Source organism: Symsagittifera roscoffensis, chromosome 7 (assembly GCF_963678635.1).
Source record: "Symsagittifera roscoffensis chromosome 7, txSymRosc1.1, whole genome shotgun sequence".
In the NCBI taxonomy this organism is placed as follows: Eukaryota; Metazoa; Xenacoelomorpha; order Acoela; family Convolutidae; genus Symsagittifera; species Symsagittifera roscoffensis.
Genome location: NC_087068.1, coordinates 27,528,230 through 27,543,620, shown reverse-complemented (window position 1 = coordinate 27,543,620; position 15,391 = coordinate 27,528,230). Strand labels below are relative to the sequence as shown.

The window sequence follows — 15,391 nt, the reverse complement described above, 5'->3', positions numbered from 1 at the left end:
AAAAGCAGATATAAAAAAGATCAAAATCGAAAATCATAGAAAATCTAACGCCAATACTAACGGGCTCCTATTTTAGCTGGAGCCGATGCAGCCAGAAACTCTGAATCTGTATCCGGAAAAGGCGACTTGACCGGCTGAGTCTGAACAGTGTGTAATCCTGATTCCGATGACGTATTCCATACTTGTTCTTCCCCGTCGTGTAATTGTGTTCCATGTTCATCATTTAGCTCATCGGGAACTGCGTTAAGAGCTTCATTTTTATCAGACTTTATGGTATCTGGCTCGTCAATATCATCCAGGTTTTCCAATTTGGTTTTTGCGTTTTTATCCATTGCTATAATGAAGGAAACAGGTTTGCGAAAACGTTCTTTGAAGAATGAGTTTACTTACCAATAATTTTTTTCTACCTTTTATAAAAACAACCAAATTGATTAGCTCAGCTCTCCCAAATCACTATAAAGGCCTTATTTTGACAAAAATTTAGGGTCGGTCAGCCAAAAAAGGGTGTCTTATATTAGTACAAAGGGGGACCCTTGGGATCGGCATGAGGTCGAATCCCTGAGGGGGGTGGGGGATTGGGGGGGGGGGGGGGGTGGGTGGTGTTGTCTTTAAATCCACAACTGATTGTAAACCTTTTTCCAGCCACTTTCTAATGCGCACAAAGTATGTTGGATGCTTTAGAACACATCGCAAAATCATTTGGTCTATTCAAATTTGAAGTTGACTTTTAAAACCTCTTTTGTAAACAACAAACCTGATTAAAATTTAACTCAAAATCAGGCAAAAAAGACATTAAGCCAATTTGTTTCATGATTCAGGCCAAGTTGCAACGTAATTTATCATGCATTTATTTGGCCAAAATAGGCTCTCATTAACATGAAGTGACTAGGTTAAAATGACTAACAGTGTTCTTCAGTAGTAGCTTTTACTTTGGTCTCTGTTGCGGCATCTGCCAATTTGATCTTCCGATTGCGACCTTCTACTTCTATCTTCTCTGTGTGTACTATCCACCCCTGTCCTCTCAGCTTCTCAACTTTTGAACTAGAGTGAACCCACGCAGGCTGGCGCTGCTGTCTACAAATAGAAGCTATTTTAAATTATTCATTCCAGTTAGCTTTTGAGAACATCGGAATGATCCCATATCGTAAAAAAAGGAACGCTTCATGAATGAGCTTACAAAAAATTGAACAGAGCGGCTGGTTGCTCAAAAGGAAGCCTATATTCTGAAACCAGTTACTAAAGCAATACACTTGAATAAATGCGAAGAAAAATTGTTTTCTTTAATCGGGTAAACTCCGCTTATGAAGAAACTCTTTTAAATGTTCGACACAGTGATGTTTTTCGCATGCAAAAAATCTGCATTTAGGTACTCCAAAAAATAAAGTTTCAAAATAAACAAAAAAGGCATTGAAAATGAAAAATTCGGCCACTACAGTATGTATGTGAACGACTGCTCTGAGATCTTCAACGCGCACAAATACTCGCTTTCCCTATGATTGCTCTTTATTTAAGCGAATAGTTCTTGCTTAAAAGAAATTCAACTGTACGGCATAGCAGCGAAGCAACAAGCGAGAAAACTACTGTTAAAAAAAGTAGACCCATTTTATCTCCCTACACTGCCCAAATTTTTATCAAATTAATTCAGAAAGGTATTTATGCTCAAATTTTTAAGGTAGCTTAAGTAGTGGCAATCCATAAAGGTGGCAGCCTAGATAACATTAATAATTATAGACCAATATCGCTCCTTAAAATTTCAGGCAAACTTTCGAACGGCTTCTCTACGACAGATTAGTCCATTTTATAAATTCGAACTCTGTGTTTTGTAAGGAAGAATCCAGTTTCCGCAATGAAATGCCAACTACTGATAAAATCGCTCAAATGGTTAATGATATTCGAAGTGGTTTTTAGAAAAAAGAAAAGCTAACCGGTGTCTTTATTGATCTTAAAAAGCGTTTAACGGCCAGTTTTTGCTTTGTAAGCTTGAGTGATACGGGATAAGAGCATTGCAAGTAGCTCCTAAAACATTTTATCTGAACGAACGCAACATGTTAGTTTAGGAGAATTTAACTCAACTATCAGAAAAATTGAGCATGGCGTACCACAAGGGTTAGTGCTTGGCCCATTGCTGTTTCTTATCTATAAAAATGATATGCCTGGGGTTGCAAGAAAATTGAACCTTAATTTTTGGTGATGATACAGCTATTATTGGCAAACTAAAGTATGGTCATCTTGATAAGAATTTATCCGCCACAACAATTGAGATGCCCACCAATCAATTGACACTGAATAGTTTAAAAACAAAAATATTCCATTTTCCCGAAGTTTCACGCATTAATGAACAAGAAGGTTCTCTGAATAGTCTAGAGTTAGAAATTTTAAGTGATTTAAACTATCTTCCGTTGTTTGTCGATAAACGATTATCGTTAGAGAATCATAAAAAAAAATTTGAAAAGCTCGCCAGATTTTGTGGTTCATTGGAGAGAATGCAATTAGTGTTCCATCGAAAACACCTTTTTAATTACTGTCCTTCCTTTCTAGTCTTCGATCATCATGTAGAAAAGCGAACAGATCTTCAATATTTCCGGTTGCAGGCATATACTCTATGCTTCAATTCAGATTGACAACAATGGATAAATTTTTCAAAAAGATGCATATATTTGATAATGTTGATGAAATCCGAAATAGGTACCAATTTAACAACATTGTTCATAATGTTCTCGATAATTATACACTACATAACCAAGAGCTGCGTTAACTCAATTTTTGACACGCAAAAGCTCCCCTGGAATTTATTGAAGCACACTGCAGTAAGCAGAAGCATGAGCACGCTAAAAGATCTAATCAACAAGTGCCAGGAATAATTTTGCCTTAACGGTAGCATCAAAAAGTTGTGATTTTTTTTTCAAATTTACGCAATATTAATCTTTACTTTTTGTGGAAACTTAACCTATCAATCGAACATCCTGTGGTAGTTTGAGTGTATTATGACATAAATGATTCTATATTTGATGTAAGAACCGGTATGTGATTAAAGCTGAGAAGAGTTAAAACTCTTGCCATCTTTGATGTTAAACGATTAATTTGAAAGTGATTGATTTTTTTATTATCTAGCTCTAACATTTTAAGGGCCTTGTGCCTAGCGTCGAGCATAGAAAAAATCAATGATTATTCAAACAATATATATATATATGTCAATGATAATCGATAACCGATTATCATAAAACCCGTTCAAGCCTTTTAAAAGAAAAAATTCTGTCCGTAAAGCTCTTCGAAGTACATTTTTAATGTTTGAACTTTTAAACAAATCTAATCTGAGAAAACTGGATCAAAGTTAAACTTTTGCCGCCGGGAAATTTAAATTTGAAAATCCATTATTGAAACTGAATAACATCGGTATTCCGGACCATATGCAATTTTGTTTTTGAAGAGATCCATTTGTCTTCCTTTTAGTGAACGAATTTGAATTGAACTGAAAGAAACATTAAATGTGAGCGTAAACTTCTGTGATGTAAAAAAAAATTACGCGAAACTACAGTGCTGATTTAAATTAACCGGACAAAACGCGGTTAACTTGAGATTTGAAACGCGTTTTTCTCAAATTGGGTTGAGTTTAGGCGAAAACTGATCAAGACAAAACTTGCTTTTAGCAGAATTAATATGGTGTAATTTGTGTTGTGAAATTTGGGCCCAAAATTTTACCTCAAAACAGGTCATTTTGGCTTTTCTTAGTTTATCAAAAGTTACGCCAAACATACCCAGTCGATCACAGACATCATTATATCAAAGCGAGCCCCTTACGTAGGCCAACAAACTTTAGGAAGGGTATATTCTCCAAAAAAAATTGCAAACCGTTTAAAAATTATTTTAAATAAAAAAGTTGGTATTTCATATAGTAAAAACGACCTTTGTGTCTATCAAACAAAAATAAATCAATTTTTAAATATTTTGAAGAATATGCTCTTCTTAAAGTTTGTTGGGCTACGTAAGGGTCTCACTTTGATACAAATATGTCTGTGATCGACTGGGTATTTTTGGCGTAATTTTTGATTAACTAAGAAAAAACAAAATGAACCACTTTTGGGGTAAAATTTTGGGCCCGAGCTTCGCAACACAAATTACACCATATTAATTCTGCTAAAATTTTAAGCAAGTTTTTTCTTCATAAATTTTCACCTAAACTCAACCCAATTTGAGAAAAACGCGTTTTGCATTTCAAGTTTTACGCGTTTTGTCCGGTTAATTTACATCAGCACTGTAGTGCTGATTTAAATTATCCGGACACAACGAACAAAACTTGAAATTTCAAACGCGTTTTTCTCAAATTGGATTAAGATTAGACAAAAAGTGAAGTGAACAAAAGTTGCTTAGAATTTCACCAGAATTAATATGGTGCCATTTTTTCTCCGAAATTCTCAACAAAAATTTTACCCCAAAAGTGGGTCATTTTGGCTTTTTCAATCAATCAAGAATTACGCTGAAACTAATTTGTAAATTGATAAGAAAATTAAATCACAGGAAGGCTCTCACGCAGCTCAACAAAAGTTAAGAAGGGTTAAACCTCCAAAAATTTGCGCAAATTGTTAAAAAATATATTTTTAAACAGAGATTCTAGGTTGTATATAGTAAAAATCACATTTATTGACTATCAAGTGAGAATTTTAACCCTTCTTAAACTTTGTTGAGCTGCGTAAGAGCCTTCCTGTGATATAATTTTCTTATCAATTAACAAAGTAGTTTCAGCGTAATTCTTGATTAATTGAAAAAAAGCCAAAATGACCCATTTTTGGGTTAAATTGTTGTTGAGAATTTCGGAGAAAAAATGGCACCATATTAATTCCGGTGAAATTCTAAGCAACTTTTGTTCTCTTCACTTTTTGTCGAATCTTAACCCAATTTGAGAAAAACGCGTTTGAAAATTCAAGTTTTGTTCGTTTTGTCCGGATAATTTAAATCAGCACTGTATACTGTGTCTTCACTACTTCATTGTCAGCTAAATAATTATATTCATTCCCTCGCTCACTCTCTTCAAATTGATCTCTTCACTAAACCTCGCCACTCTTAAGTCTGAAAAGAAAAAAAAACCACTCAGAAATTTTTTATTGCTTTCCGAAGCATGATAAATCACCCGCTCTGTATGTTGGTAGTTCAATTTTCGTGAACAAAAAACAACCATATACAGAGCTCTTTCCCGCTAATCGGTCGCAAAGAAGTTACTTTGCTGCAATCTTAGCTTCAATTTGATTGAAAGACAATTAAGCAGTGTTCTTTTGTAAATCCTACGAAATCCCAGAGAGCATACAACAGTGATGTCGATTAAAAAACAACTAAGCAAATAAATAAAGCTAAAGATAATATTAAACAGATTCGGAAAAACTTCATTTGATAAATTTTTTATGATTTTCTTGAACAATCTTGATTTAAATTTAAATTTCTATTTTTTAAATGGACATCACTGGAATACAACAAAAACAAAATTCCCGTTTATTTCACCAGAATTGCAGCTTGAGCACCCAGTCTTCCGTGAACTAATTTTTGGTTCACAACTTGACTATTGGCGGCATATCTCACCTGAAGATGTTGTTGGAGGTCTTCGAGAAGGCGTTGTCTATCTTAGGCTGCATAAGATAGCAGATAATTGCTATAATACATGCTATGAGGAAGGTTCCCAAGATAAACGGGATCATCAGCCACAGATCATTGTCCAAACTATCTCGCTCCCTGCAAAAAAAGAGTTCTCAAATCAGGACAATGCCCTCAATGTTTCAACTGCTAATTTACATGTTCCACGTGGAACGAAACTTTTTTAGCCAAGACTTTTTCTTGATAAGCTATTTCCCTTCCAGTTATTGATTGGAGACTAGTTTTGATTTGAGTTAAATTGATTTTTTTTGCGTTTGGGAGAAATTGTAGGAAAATTATCCTGCTCTTGATTTTGAGTCGGGCACGTCCGAAATAAAAACAAGTAACCCTAAATTGAAGAAAAAGAAAGTAGTCTTCTTACTTGACTAACGATGCTCCCACTAGCTCCATAACAACAATGACTTCTATTGGAGCAATAGCAACGCTTGCTTCTGAAGGGGAAATCAATGACCAAATGGACAGCATCTCTTCAGATGTCACTGCTCGGGAGAGGGATTGAAATGTTATGATAAGAGTGATGAATGGATTTCCATTTGTGCCTCGCCTGACATCGTTCACTAGCAAGGATCCAGACAATGCTTCTCCTGTGTATCTGTTAACATCCGGATAAAATGAACATTTCATTTGAGCTATCAATTGACGGTATGGTTCTGTCCCGAACGGTGAATGTCTGCGATTAAAGCCATTATCCATTTACTGCATTGCAATTTGATGCAAAAAGGATCGCATCAAATGAAAACCCTGGCTTCGTTCAAAAACTTAAGGTGGTAATCTTCAAACGATAATTTACACCAAGGAACTCGAGGCGCATTTTTTAATCCAATAAATCCTTACTTGTTAATTGCCGTTTGAAACAACAGTCTATATCTTGCCGTGAAATCGGAGGCATTCCAGGAAGTATTTGTATTGGACAGCACTGACAGAAATTGAGTCTCATCTGTGATTTGAGCCTTGACTGTTTTTGCGACCAGTACGAGCGACAGGATAGCAAATAAGGTAGTTACATAATACCGCATCATAACATAATCTGAAGAATTTTAAAAATATTGAGAAAAAAATCACATAAAAGGTCTTCGAAAATCAAGAATCGTTTACGTTTGACAGTTTTTGATAAAAACTAACCCAGTTTCAGAAAACTGGATCAACAGATAATTTTTTGTATTCCACTGGAAATTAATTAAAATCATGTTTCGAAACTGGAAGTCGTTTACGATTGTTCGCATCAATTAAATTTTTGTTATTCCAGACCAGATATTTTCTCCTTTTACATTAATGAAGAGAGAATTAGAAGAGACATTAAAAATAAATCAAGTCAAACCTCGAAAAATCAAATTGAAGCGTGAATAATTTACAGGACTTTCCCAAAAACACACGACATCATTAGCTTCGCTCATGGCCACTCAATAAGTTTCTGCAAACTCAAGGTTAGTTTAATATTGCATTAAACCAGAGGCAGATCTAGAATTATCTCGAGCAATCTTCTAACTCCACTAAAAACATGAAAAATATAGTTATCAGTTAACTTTCAACCCAATCATATAACAAATTTATAATTTACAGACGAGAGATGATCAATTCATCACCCCAATTTTCAATACAAGTTTATTCAAGTAATTAAACCAACATCAACTTTGTTAACAATCAACGTTCAAAAAATTTCGCTTTTAAATCCAATTTTTTTCTTGTACAGAAGTGACAAGAAAGACTGTTGCGCCATTGTTTCCATCTCAGCTAATTCTCTAACAGCTGGTGCCAATTGGCTCACATGATTTGTATAGTTGGATTTGTTTCCGGATATTTTCTGACCGTATGTTACTTTTCCAGCAAATTCGTCCGCTTGGACTTCCATGTCTGGACCTATTTGAGGAATTGTCGTTCCAAGATGCTCCTCGATTTCCCTTCAGAAACAATATTATCATTAAAATAAAACTTCATTTTTAATGCCATTTATTCATTAGAAAACTTAAACAGCAGCATCTTTTATCATCGGCCCAAAAACAAAGTAAGCAAAATTATAAAACGGTCCAGACAATTAACTTTTTAACAAAGCCGGCAGTCAGTTGGAAAGTGTCAGTGAACTCACGAAACCCACAAAAAACTGTATTTGAGTTTTAGAAAAATTATCACCATAAAACTCTTGGAACTTCAATATGTTTCACTTTTTTGAAACAGAAACAAAGCTGAGCTTTACATGACTGGAGATCAGGGGCGGATTTAGTGGGGAGGGGGCGGACGCCCACCTCAGGTATTCGACCCCCTCATCAACTAAAGGGTCCCCCTTTGGTGTTATTTTATGACTATTATTTTCGACCGCCCAACCATAACGTTTTTCTAAAGGTGCCTTCAGCGCCAATATATACTTATTTTGAAGGGGCGCACGCCGAAAAACGCAATTTTTTTGGTCAAAATATTCCAAAAAATGCCCAAAAACAGCATTTTTGGACTTTTTTCACAAATTTGACTGCGTCAAAATATGATCTTTATAGTGTTCTGCGAGCGCTCGGAATTTCAACTTGCCCTGGTTGACCTCCATACACAAAAAATTCTTATCAAACAATTCCATACATCAAGTGTATGGAAAAACGCATGTCATACAATTTTCGCATAATTTCAAAAAATGGTTGAAAAAAGTTAAAAACTATTTGATGCGGCTGTTTGATTCTAATGAAATTCTCTGGTGATGAAAAATCCGAGGTTTTGCTTTTTGACAAAAATTATTATCATACAATTCCCATGTATGGAAATTGTATGACTAGCATTTTTTTGTTGGCGACACAAGTATTTTTGAAATTGCCGTTAAAATTTTTTTTGTTTTTTTTTAACGGAAAATCAAATTTTGCACTCAAACAAACACTTTCCAAAAAAATTTGTGCATGCAAAATGTAATTATTAGTGTGCATAACGAAGTCCTGGATACACTAACGTTGTTTTTTTCCTTTTCGCAAATTAACTTTTTTCAAAAAAGCTGAAAACTCCTATTTTTTGTATGACATGTTTATGTATGCCTTGATCAATGTCTGATAATTTAAAAATAACCATTGCTGAAAAGTTACGCTAAAACTTAGAAGTTTGTTACTTTGGTTATATCATTTGAGAAAGACAGCTCGAAGACATTTCAGGTCGTTTTCTATGCATTGTAAATACAAGACCGTCCAACCTTTGGTGCTTTGAGTAAACCAAGGTCGTCGTCACTTGCATTCGGTTACGAACACAACCCAAAATTTTTCAGAAATTGCATTTAGAAAAACATCAACTTTGCGGTTTATCGAAAAACACATGTCATACAATTTTCATTGATGGAAAAATGTTTAGCATAGAGATCTCATACATTTTTCTGTACGTATGGAATTGTGTGACAAGAAGTTTCTCATATATGGAAACTGTATGATAAGAAGGTTAGGTCAACCCGGGTGGTCAATTCAAACACAAAAATTTCTTTTTTTTTGAAAATCAGCCCCTTCTTCGAGTGTTCTGCATTTTGGATATAAACAGGTAACAGATTGAGAGGAAAACCACTAAACAAGAAAATAAAATTGCAGCAGGTGAAAAAAATAAATAAACCAAAACTGTCATACGTTGACCTCAATTTGTCTAGAATTAAGTTCACTTAGAGGGAAACATTTACAGAAACGCAATTGCCAAAAATGTTGAGTTTAAAAATTTAAGCGTTAAAACAATTTCAACGAAACACACGAATAACAAACTTTTCGCCTTTCAAAGGGAAAAAAATGAGCAAACTAAGCCAATGTTACATAAGCCAAAGCCAAAAAAAAATCTTGTCACCGAAAAAAAAATTACAAGATCTGAGTTATTCAATTTACAACCAAGATTAAGCCAAAAAAGAGCTGTAAACGGCTATAAGCCAAAAAAGAGCTGCAAAAGACAAAACAGTACAAAGCAAGTTTATACAGCTTTCAAAAACAACATTGAAAAAATGCCATCTAGGAGAATGGACTGGTTGTTTAATATGCAAGCATGCTCAAAAAATGTCAGTTAATTGACTAAAAAACAGTTGACGAAAGAATTGACGTAATGTTTCAGTGATTCCGGTAAACAAGATTCTTCTCTGAAAAATTTTGGTACAATTCGATGACTCTTACCAATCGCAAGCGTAACGAGCGTAAGCGTGATAAACAGAGGCGAAGCTGCATTTCGAAAATATTATCGAGAAAACGGCTAAAAAAGCTATAAAAAGACAAAAACAAAGTGCAAACGTTCGATAAAATTGCATAAATTTCCCACAAATTTTTAAAAGTTGCTTTACAAAAACTCTGGTTTGCAAATACCAAGAAACTTGCTCTCGCAAGTGTAACAAGGAAAAAAGTATAACTAAGCCTTGAAAAGCAAAACTTTTGATATATGCCGTAATCGAAACTCCGAATGGAAAATTAGGAATCTCATTAATTCGCATCTGCCCCACTGAAAATTTACCAACAACCACTACCAATAAAGCAGCTACAGCTGCTATTAAATTTCCAATACTCTGCGGCACAAATGCCACCAAATATTATAGCCAACAAACAAGCAGTTGGAAAAGAGTCAATGAACGCCAAAAAAAAGTTCAAAAAAAACCGACTTGTTTTTTGAACGCCAATAAACAGAAGAAAAATAGTGATTTATTATTGGTAATAATCTCAACTTTCGAATTTCAAAGAAAAAAAACAATGCCCTTAAGGCTCTTTGAATTTCACTAACAACTTATGATTGGCCTATTTTGAGAAAACTGGATCAATAAGGAAAAATTTTTATTTCGCTGGTAAATCTTGAAATTAAAATCCACTTTCGAAACTAGAAGTCGATCGCGTTTTTCGTCACCTTTACACTTTCGCTGTTCGATAGTGGAATTTGTCTTCATTTTAACAAAGGAAATCAACTGAATTTATAAAGAAGTCAAAAGTCAAACCGCGAAAAAATAAACTTCAGCCTGAACAAATTTGAAGGCTTTTCATAAAAAAAAACAGAAAGTTAAAATCACCGCGACCTTTAGAAGAGTCTAAACTACATTCTTCAACTCTTAAAAAAATTTCTATGTTACAAAATTGAATCTCCGATGTTAGATTAGCCGCAGTCGCTTGCAAAGATTAGCCGCGGTCGCTCCGATGCCGCGGTCGCTTGGAAAAAATCAATAGCTACCAATAAAACAGCTACAGATGCTATTAAATTACCAATTCTTAAAAATATACTATAAGTGCCGCCAAATGAGCTCTTTTATTTCCTACTTCAGTTTAAAAATGTTACTTCGTAGTATAATAAAATACTCGGCTTGCGTAAAAATGAGAACTTGAGAAAACTGATTAAAAAAAAATTTTGCATTCCATTGTTTATTTAAAACTTAAACCCATTTTTTAAACTCAGAGACGAACCAGAGCTTCGCAGCACTTGCAATAAGCCAAAAATATTTGCAGTACAAGATAAAGGATAGGAAAAAAAGACGGATGTCGAATTTTTATTTTGCTCATTTAAATTCAAAGAAATACTTGAGACAAGTCAAAATTTCATACCTCTGCCTGGGACAACATTCATGAAAAACCTTATACACAGTGGCGAAACAGCGCCTTGCGAACACAGTTGACAAAACGCAAAAGAGCTCTAAACAGGCAAAACAAAGTGAAACAAGGAAAAGATAAAGAAAAACACCTAATACTTTGTTGAGATTATGAGTTACACGTTCTCATATCTGCTTTATGACCTATTTTAATTTTAATAACACTAGCCAACATAAAATCAGCTAAAGTTTCTATCAAATTGCCAATGCCATGCAGCAAAAATGCGACGAAAAAATAAAACTATTTAAATGTTCCGGATTTGAATAACCTACATATTGACTATGAGTCTCACGTCCTCGCATCTCCCCCACAGTCACTTGGAAGCAAACCAGTGGTCCAGCTAATGCTGGATCTACCTGTTCCAATCATTTTAACACAGAGGCGAAGTTGAACTTCGCATACACAAGCAAAAATATGACCGATAACGCTACTGGGAAAAATTGAATGATAAAACTTCGAGTCAACAAAACGTATTAATGACGCACGCCAACTATGAGTCTACATAGTTGCTAAGTGACGCAAGCCAGTTATGACACATTATCAGTACCAGTCAATTTGAAAAAAAAATAAATACCCAACTAACATGCCTCAATTCATAGAGCGCACACATTTTAAGTAGTATACGAAAAAGGTTCGAATCCTTTTAATTTATTTCTGGTCTCCTTCCCTACCTCTACGCTACAGATCCATGATACCTCGAAGCTTAAGTGCTATGTGTAATACAATAGTGTGTTAATATCCTTAGCATTGGCTGTTTTTAATAGCTGGATCAAAATGAACACTTTCAAAATAAACATTTTGTCGCAATAATTTTATCGCAACAATATTTGCGACTTAGGTTGGAAAAAAAGAGAGTTCATACTATAACACAAGCTATGCTGTGTAATCGTACATTGTACTGATATCGAAATGCGTAATTTTCAAAATTTCAAAAAACGTAATTTAATGTGAAAAAGTAGTGTTTCTCTGCGTAAGTAGGGGATAAGCCGCTTGCTTAAAAGAAAACACTACTAATGGCGCTTTCAATTGAAGTTTTTATCTGAGATTTGGCTGGATAGTTTTCGAAAAAACAGTAAAAAAGATTCCAAAAATCGATAAAAATTCAAAAATTTGACTTTTCCTAAATCCATAAACTTTCAATTTCAAACTTTTCAATGAATAGCCTCTGCTTTCCACGCCCTTATTTTCAGATTGAATATTTTCTAGCCCTGATTTTTTAGATTGAACCCTTAATATCATATCAGTATTAGCTCGTAGTTTTTCGAGAATAGTGACGAATTTTCAATAAAAAACGGTAAACATTTGAAAAGAAATTTTCCGGAGTCCATATCGGCTTATCTGCAAATCAACAGGGTAAAGAGATAACGCAGGGAACATCTAAGCATCATGTTAGTTTGAATGAACTATCAATCTCAGGATCATCAGGTTAGTTCCTGAAAAAAAATAACTTTCCAAAAAATGGGCAAAATTTCAAAATACTGTGCATAGCCGCTTGCGCAGTTAAGATTCGCAAATTTGATTCTTTTCTTTCGTTTAAACCCTTAATCTCTGATTTGGAAGGTCCCCATAATTTAATCTTTTGAAAAAAAACTTTTATCTTAGATTTAAGCATTTAATTCTTGAGAAAATGAAACAAATAGGCCAAAGTCCCCATACTGAAACTTTCGAAGGCCGTAGAACGTGAGGTAAAATGAAAAGAGATTAGCGAATTAAGCAGGCACATAGAAGAGCAGCCGGCTTTTACATTGAACATTTGTTTTGAAAATCGGTGCAGTAGTTTTTGAGAAAACTTTATATTTTTGCGAAAAGGCCAAAAAATTCCAAAGCGTCTTTCAAACATGACCTAACACTAGCCAAATATAAAGCAGCAACATATCCCAATAAAAATTTTCTGCCTAAATATGATCAACTTGAAATATACCAAAATTGCCACCAAATGAGCACTTTTATTTGCGACTTAGGTAGAAAAAAACTCTCCATAATAAAACACTACGCTTTGCTTGTATAAAAATATTGAAAAACATATACCTAGCGGCAAGCTAAGTACAAAAACCGGGTCGAACCCCGCTAGGCCGAAAACAAAACACGAAGTTATTACGACCGATCTCTCCTGAAACTCACAAAAGCATAAGAAAAAGGGCCCAGCTAAAGCTGGAGGTACTTATTTGATAATTTTGATTTGTTGTACTGATGCAAGAAATAGGTAATTCCATTACTACAGAAATTCGGCTAAACCCAAAACCTTAGTTCTTTCTAATAAAATAGAGGTAAAGTTTTTTGAGAATTTGGAGTTTTCTCGAAGCCATAACATTTTCGACACAGAGACGAAGCTGAGGTTCGCACCACTTGCGATACAACAAGTATAAGATTAAAACAGCAAGACCCTCAAAAACTATCGAAGAGGACTTCGAAAGTTGTTTATAAAAACTTTTTAAAGAGCTCGAAGTGGGGTTAAATTTGAGCATTCAAACATATAATTTTAGAGCCAAAGTCTTTAAGATCTCATAAATGATATCAGAAATTTGTAGGAAACAAAATATTGGGTAAATAAGCCGACAGAATTAAAGCCGACAGCCAATTAGCTGAAAATCCATCAAAATTGTTTGGCAAAATCTTATTGGAAAATATGCATGCTCTACCCAAATAGTATCCACGAAAGCCATAAAGGAACTGAAATCAAGCTTGTACATACAATTCAGAAAATAAACCGAGAGCTAAATCGGAAGCCAAAAAATCATCATCAAAACAGTAATATCGATGTTTATATCTATACACAAAACCATTCAAACAAAAGATTGAAGATAGTTTTGAAAAAAAAACACTCCTCTATCAAAATGAATAAAATATTTTTGAAAAAAGCCATCTTAGGACAAAATAATGCAAAATTAGCATCGGAACAAAGCTTATCAAGCGGCAACAAAACAAAAACCTCAGCAGAAGCCCCACATGCCGAAAAAAAAATTAAAAAAATTAATTAAAAAAATTGAGTCCCACATCTCCAAAGAATTCACACGCACAAAAAAACTTTTCTCGGTCATTAAAGAATGAAAAAAGGGCCACTTAGTAGATATAAAATAAGCCGCAACCGATTAAGCCAAAAAAAGACAAAAAATGAAAGAAAAAAAAACGAAATTTTAATAAATCAAGCTGGTAAAATTAAAACCATTTTAAAAAGCAAATTTCGATTCGGTCGGATTTTTTAATGCTAAGACAACTAAAGCAACTAGTGAAATTTGATTGCAACAAAAATAAACAATTCTTAGATCTGGCAACAAAGCCGACAAAACATAAGCAGCCAAATAATAGACCCGAAATTTTTACCGCTTTAAAATTAGTTACCTCCAGGCTAATTGAGCAGGAGACAGCAGGAAAATTGAACTCGTTAAAAACCAAGGTAGCACCAGGAGTTGTTTACGGGAAAAGCATCTAGTACCCGATTGCAAAACCCTTGCCTAGCGCAAGGGCAAACAAAGCTTAGGTCAATGCCGCTTATGCACAAAAGCCTTCCACAACCTGTTGCCTCAATTGGACCCTTGATATCAGATTCAGCGGAGCAATTTTTGAGAACCAAAAAATTTCATAATAGCGGACAAAAATTCAAAACATTGACTTTTTTGAGGGCCATAACTTTTTTTTAGGGAATTTGGACGACGTCGCTTATACAAAAGAGCTTCTAACAACCATTTCCTTTGTATGAACTGAAGATTTTAAATATGGGATAGCTATTATCAGGACAAGTCAAAGTTTCAAAAACGGCCAAAAAATCCTAATTTGACTTTTCCCAGGGTCATAACTTTTTGTGTTAAGAAATATGGGCGTAGCCTCTTATATAGGAGAGCTTCAGTCAATCTGTTCATTCGATAGAATCCAAAATCTCAGATTTGAGAGGGCAGTTTTCAAAACAACTTTCAGTATAGAGGCGAGGCGGAGCTTCGCATCACTTGCGTACAAAAATGAGTTCATTTTTTTGTTTCGTCAAAAAAATTCTTCAAATTGCAAAAAAGAACGAAACATTCCTGGAACAAAATTACCTGCTATATAAGAAACTTTACATAGAGCTTTCAAAATGCTAAAAAGAAACCGAACCTTGAAATTTTAACGACCACTCCTTGAATTTTAATTGAAACCAACATTCAAAAAGTTTGATAAACATGCAAAAAATCAATAGATAGCAAAATATGAGCAAAAATTCTTGGTTTTCAATT

The 15,391-nt window shown here is 34.4% G+C and overlaps 2 protein-coding genes across 3 annotated transcripts in view; both read right to left on the bottom strand.

The window, feature by feature from the left end:
- The window catches only part of LOC134851719 (uncharacterized), a 133,102-nt gene that overhangs the window by 2,578 nt on the left and 115,133 nt on the right, over positions 1-15,391 (bottom strand). For both annotated transcript variants that reach the window (XM_063867935.1, XM_063867936.1), the window contains exons 2-6: positions 6,475-6,669; positions 6,002-6,232; positions 5,569-5,718; positions 905-1,074; positions 62-334 (exon numbers count right to left, since the gene is read on the bottom strand). In XM_063867935.1, the coding sequence (XP_063724005.1) occupies positions 62-334; positions 905-1,074; positions 5,569-5,718; positions 6,002-6,232; positions 6,475-6,659 (1,009 nt within the window). In that variant the 5' untranslated portion in view covers positions 6,660-6,669. The remainder of the gene's footprint in view (positions 1-61; positions 335-904; positions 1,075-5,568; positions 5,719-6,001; positions 6,233-6,474; positions 6,670-15,391) is intronic.
- LOC134851718 (ATP-dependent RNA helicase DDX1-like) overlaps positions 7,229-15,391 on the bottom strand; it is a 39,578-nt gene continuing 31,415 nt past the window's right edge. Inside the window, exon 10 of the mRNA XM_063867934.1 lies at positions 7,229-7,538. Within this exon, the coding sequence (XP_063724004.1) occupies positions 7,289-7,538 (250 nt within the window). The 3' untranslated portion in view covers positions 7,229-7,288. The remainder of the gene's footprint in view (positions 7,539-15,391) is intronic.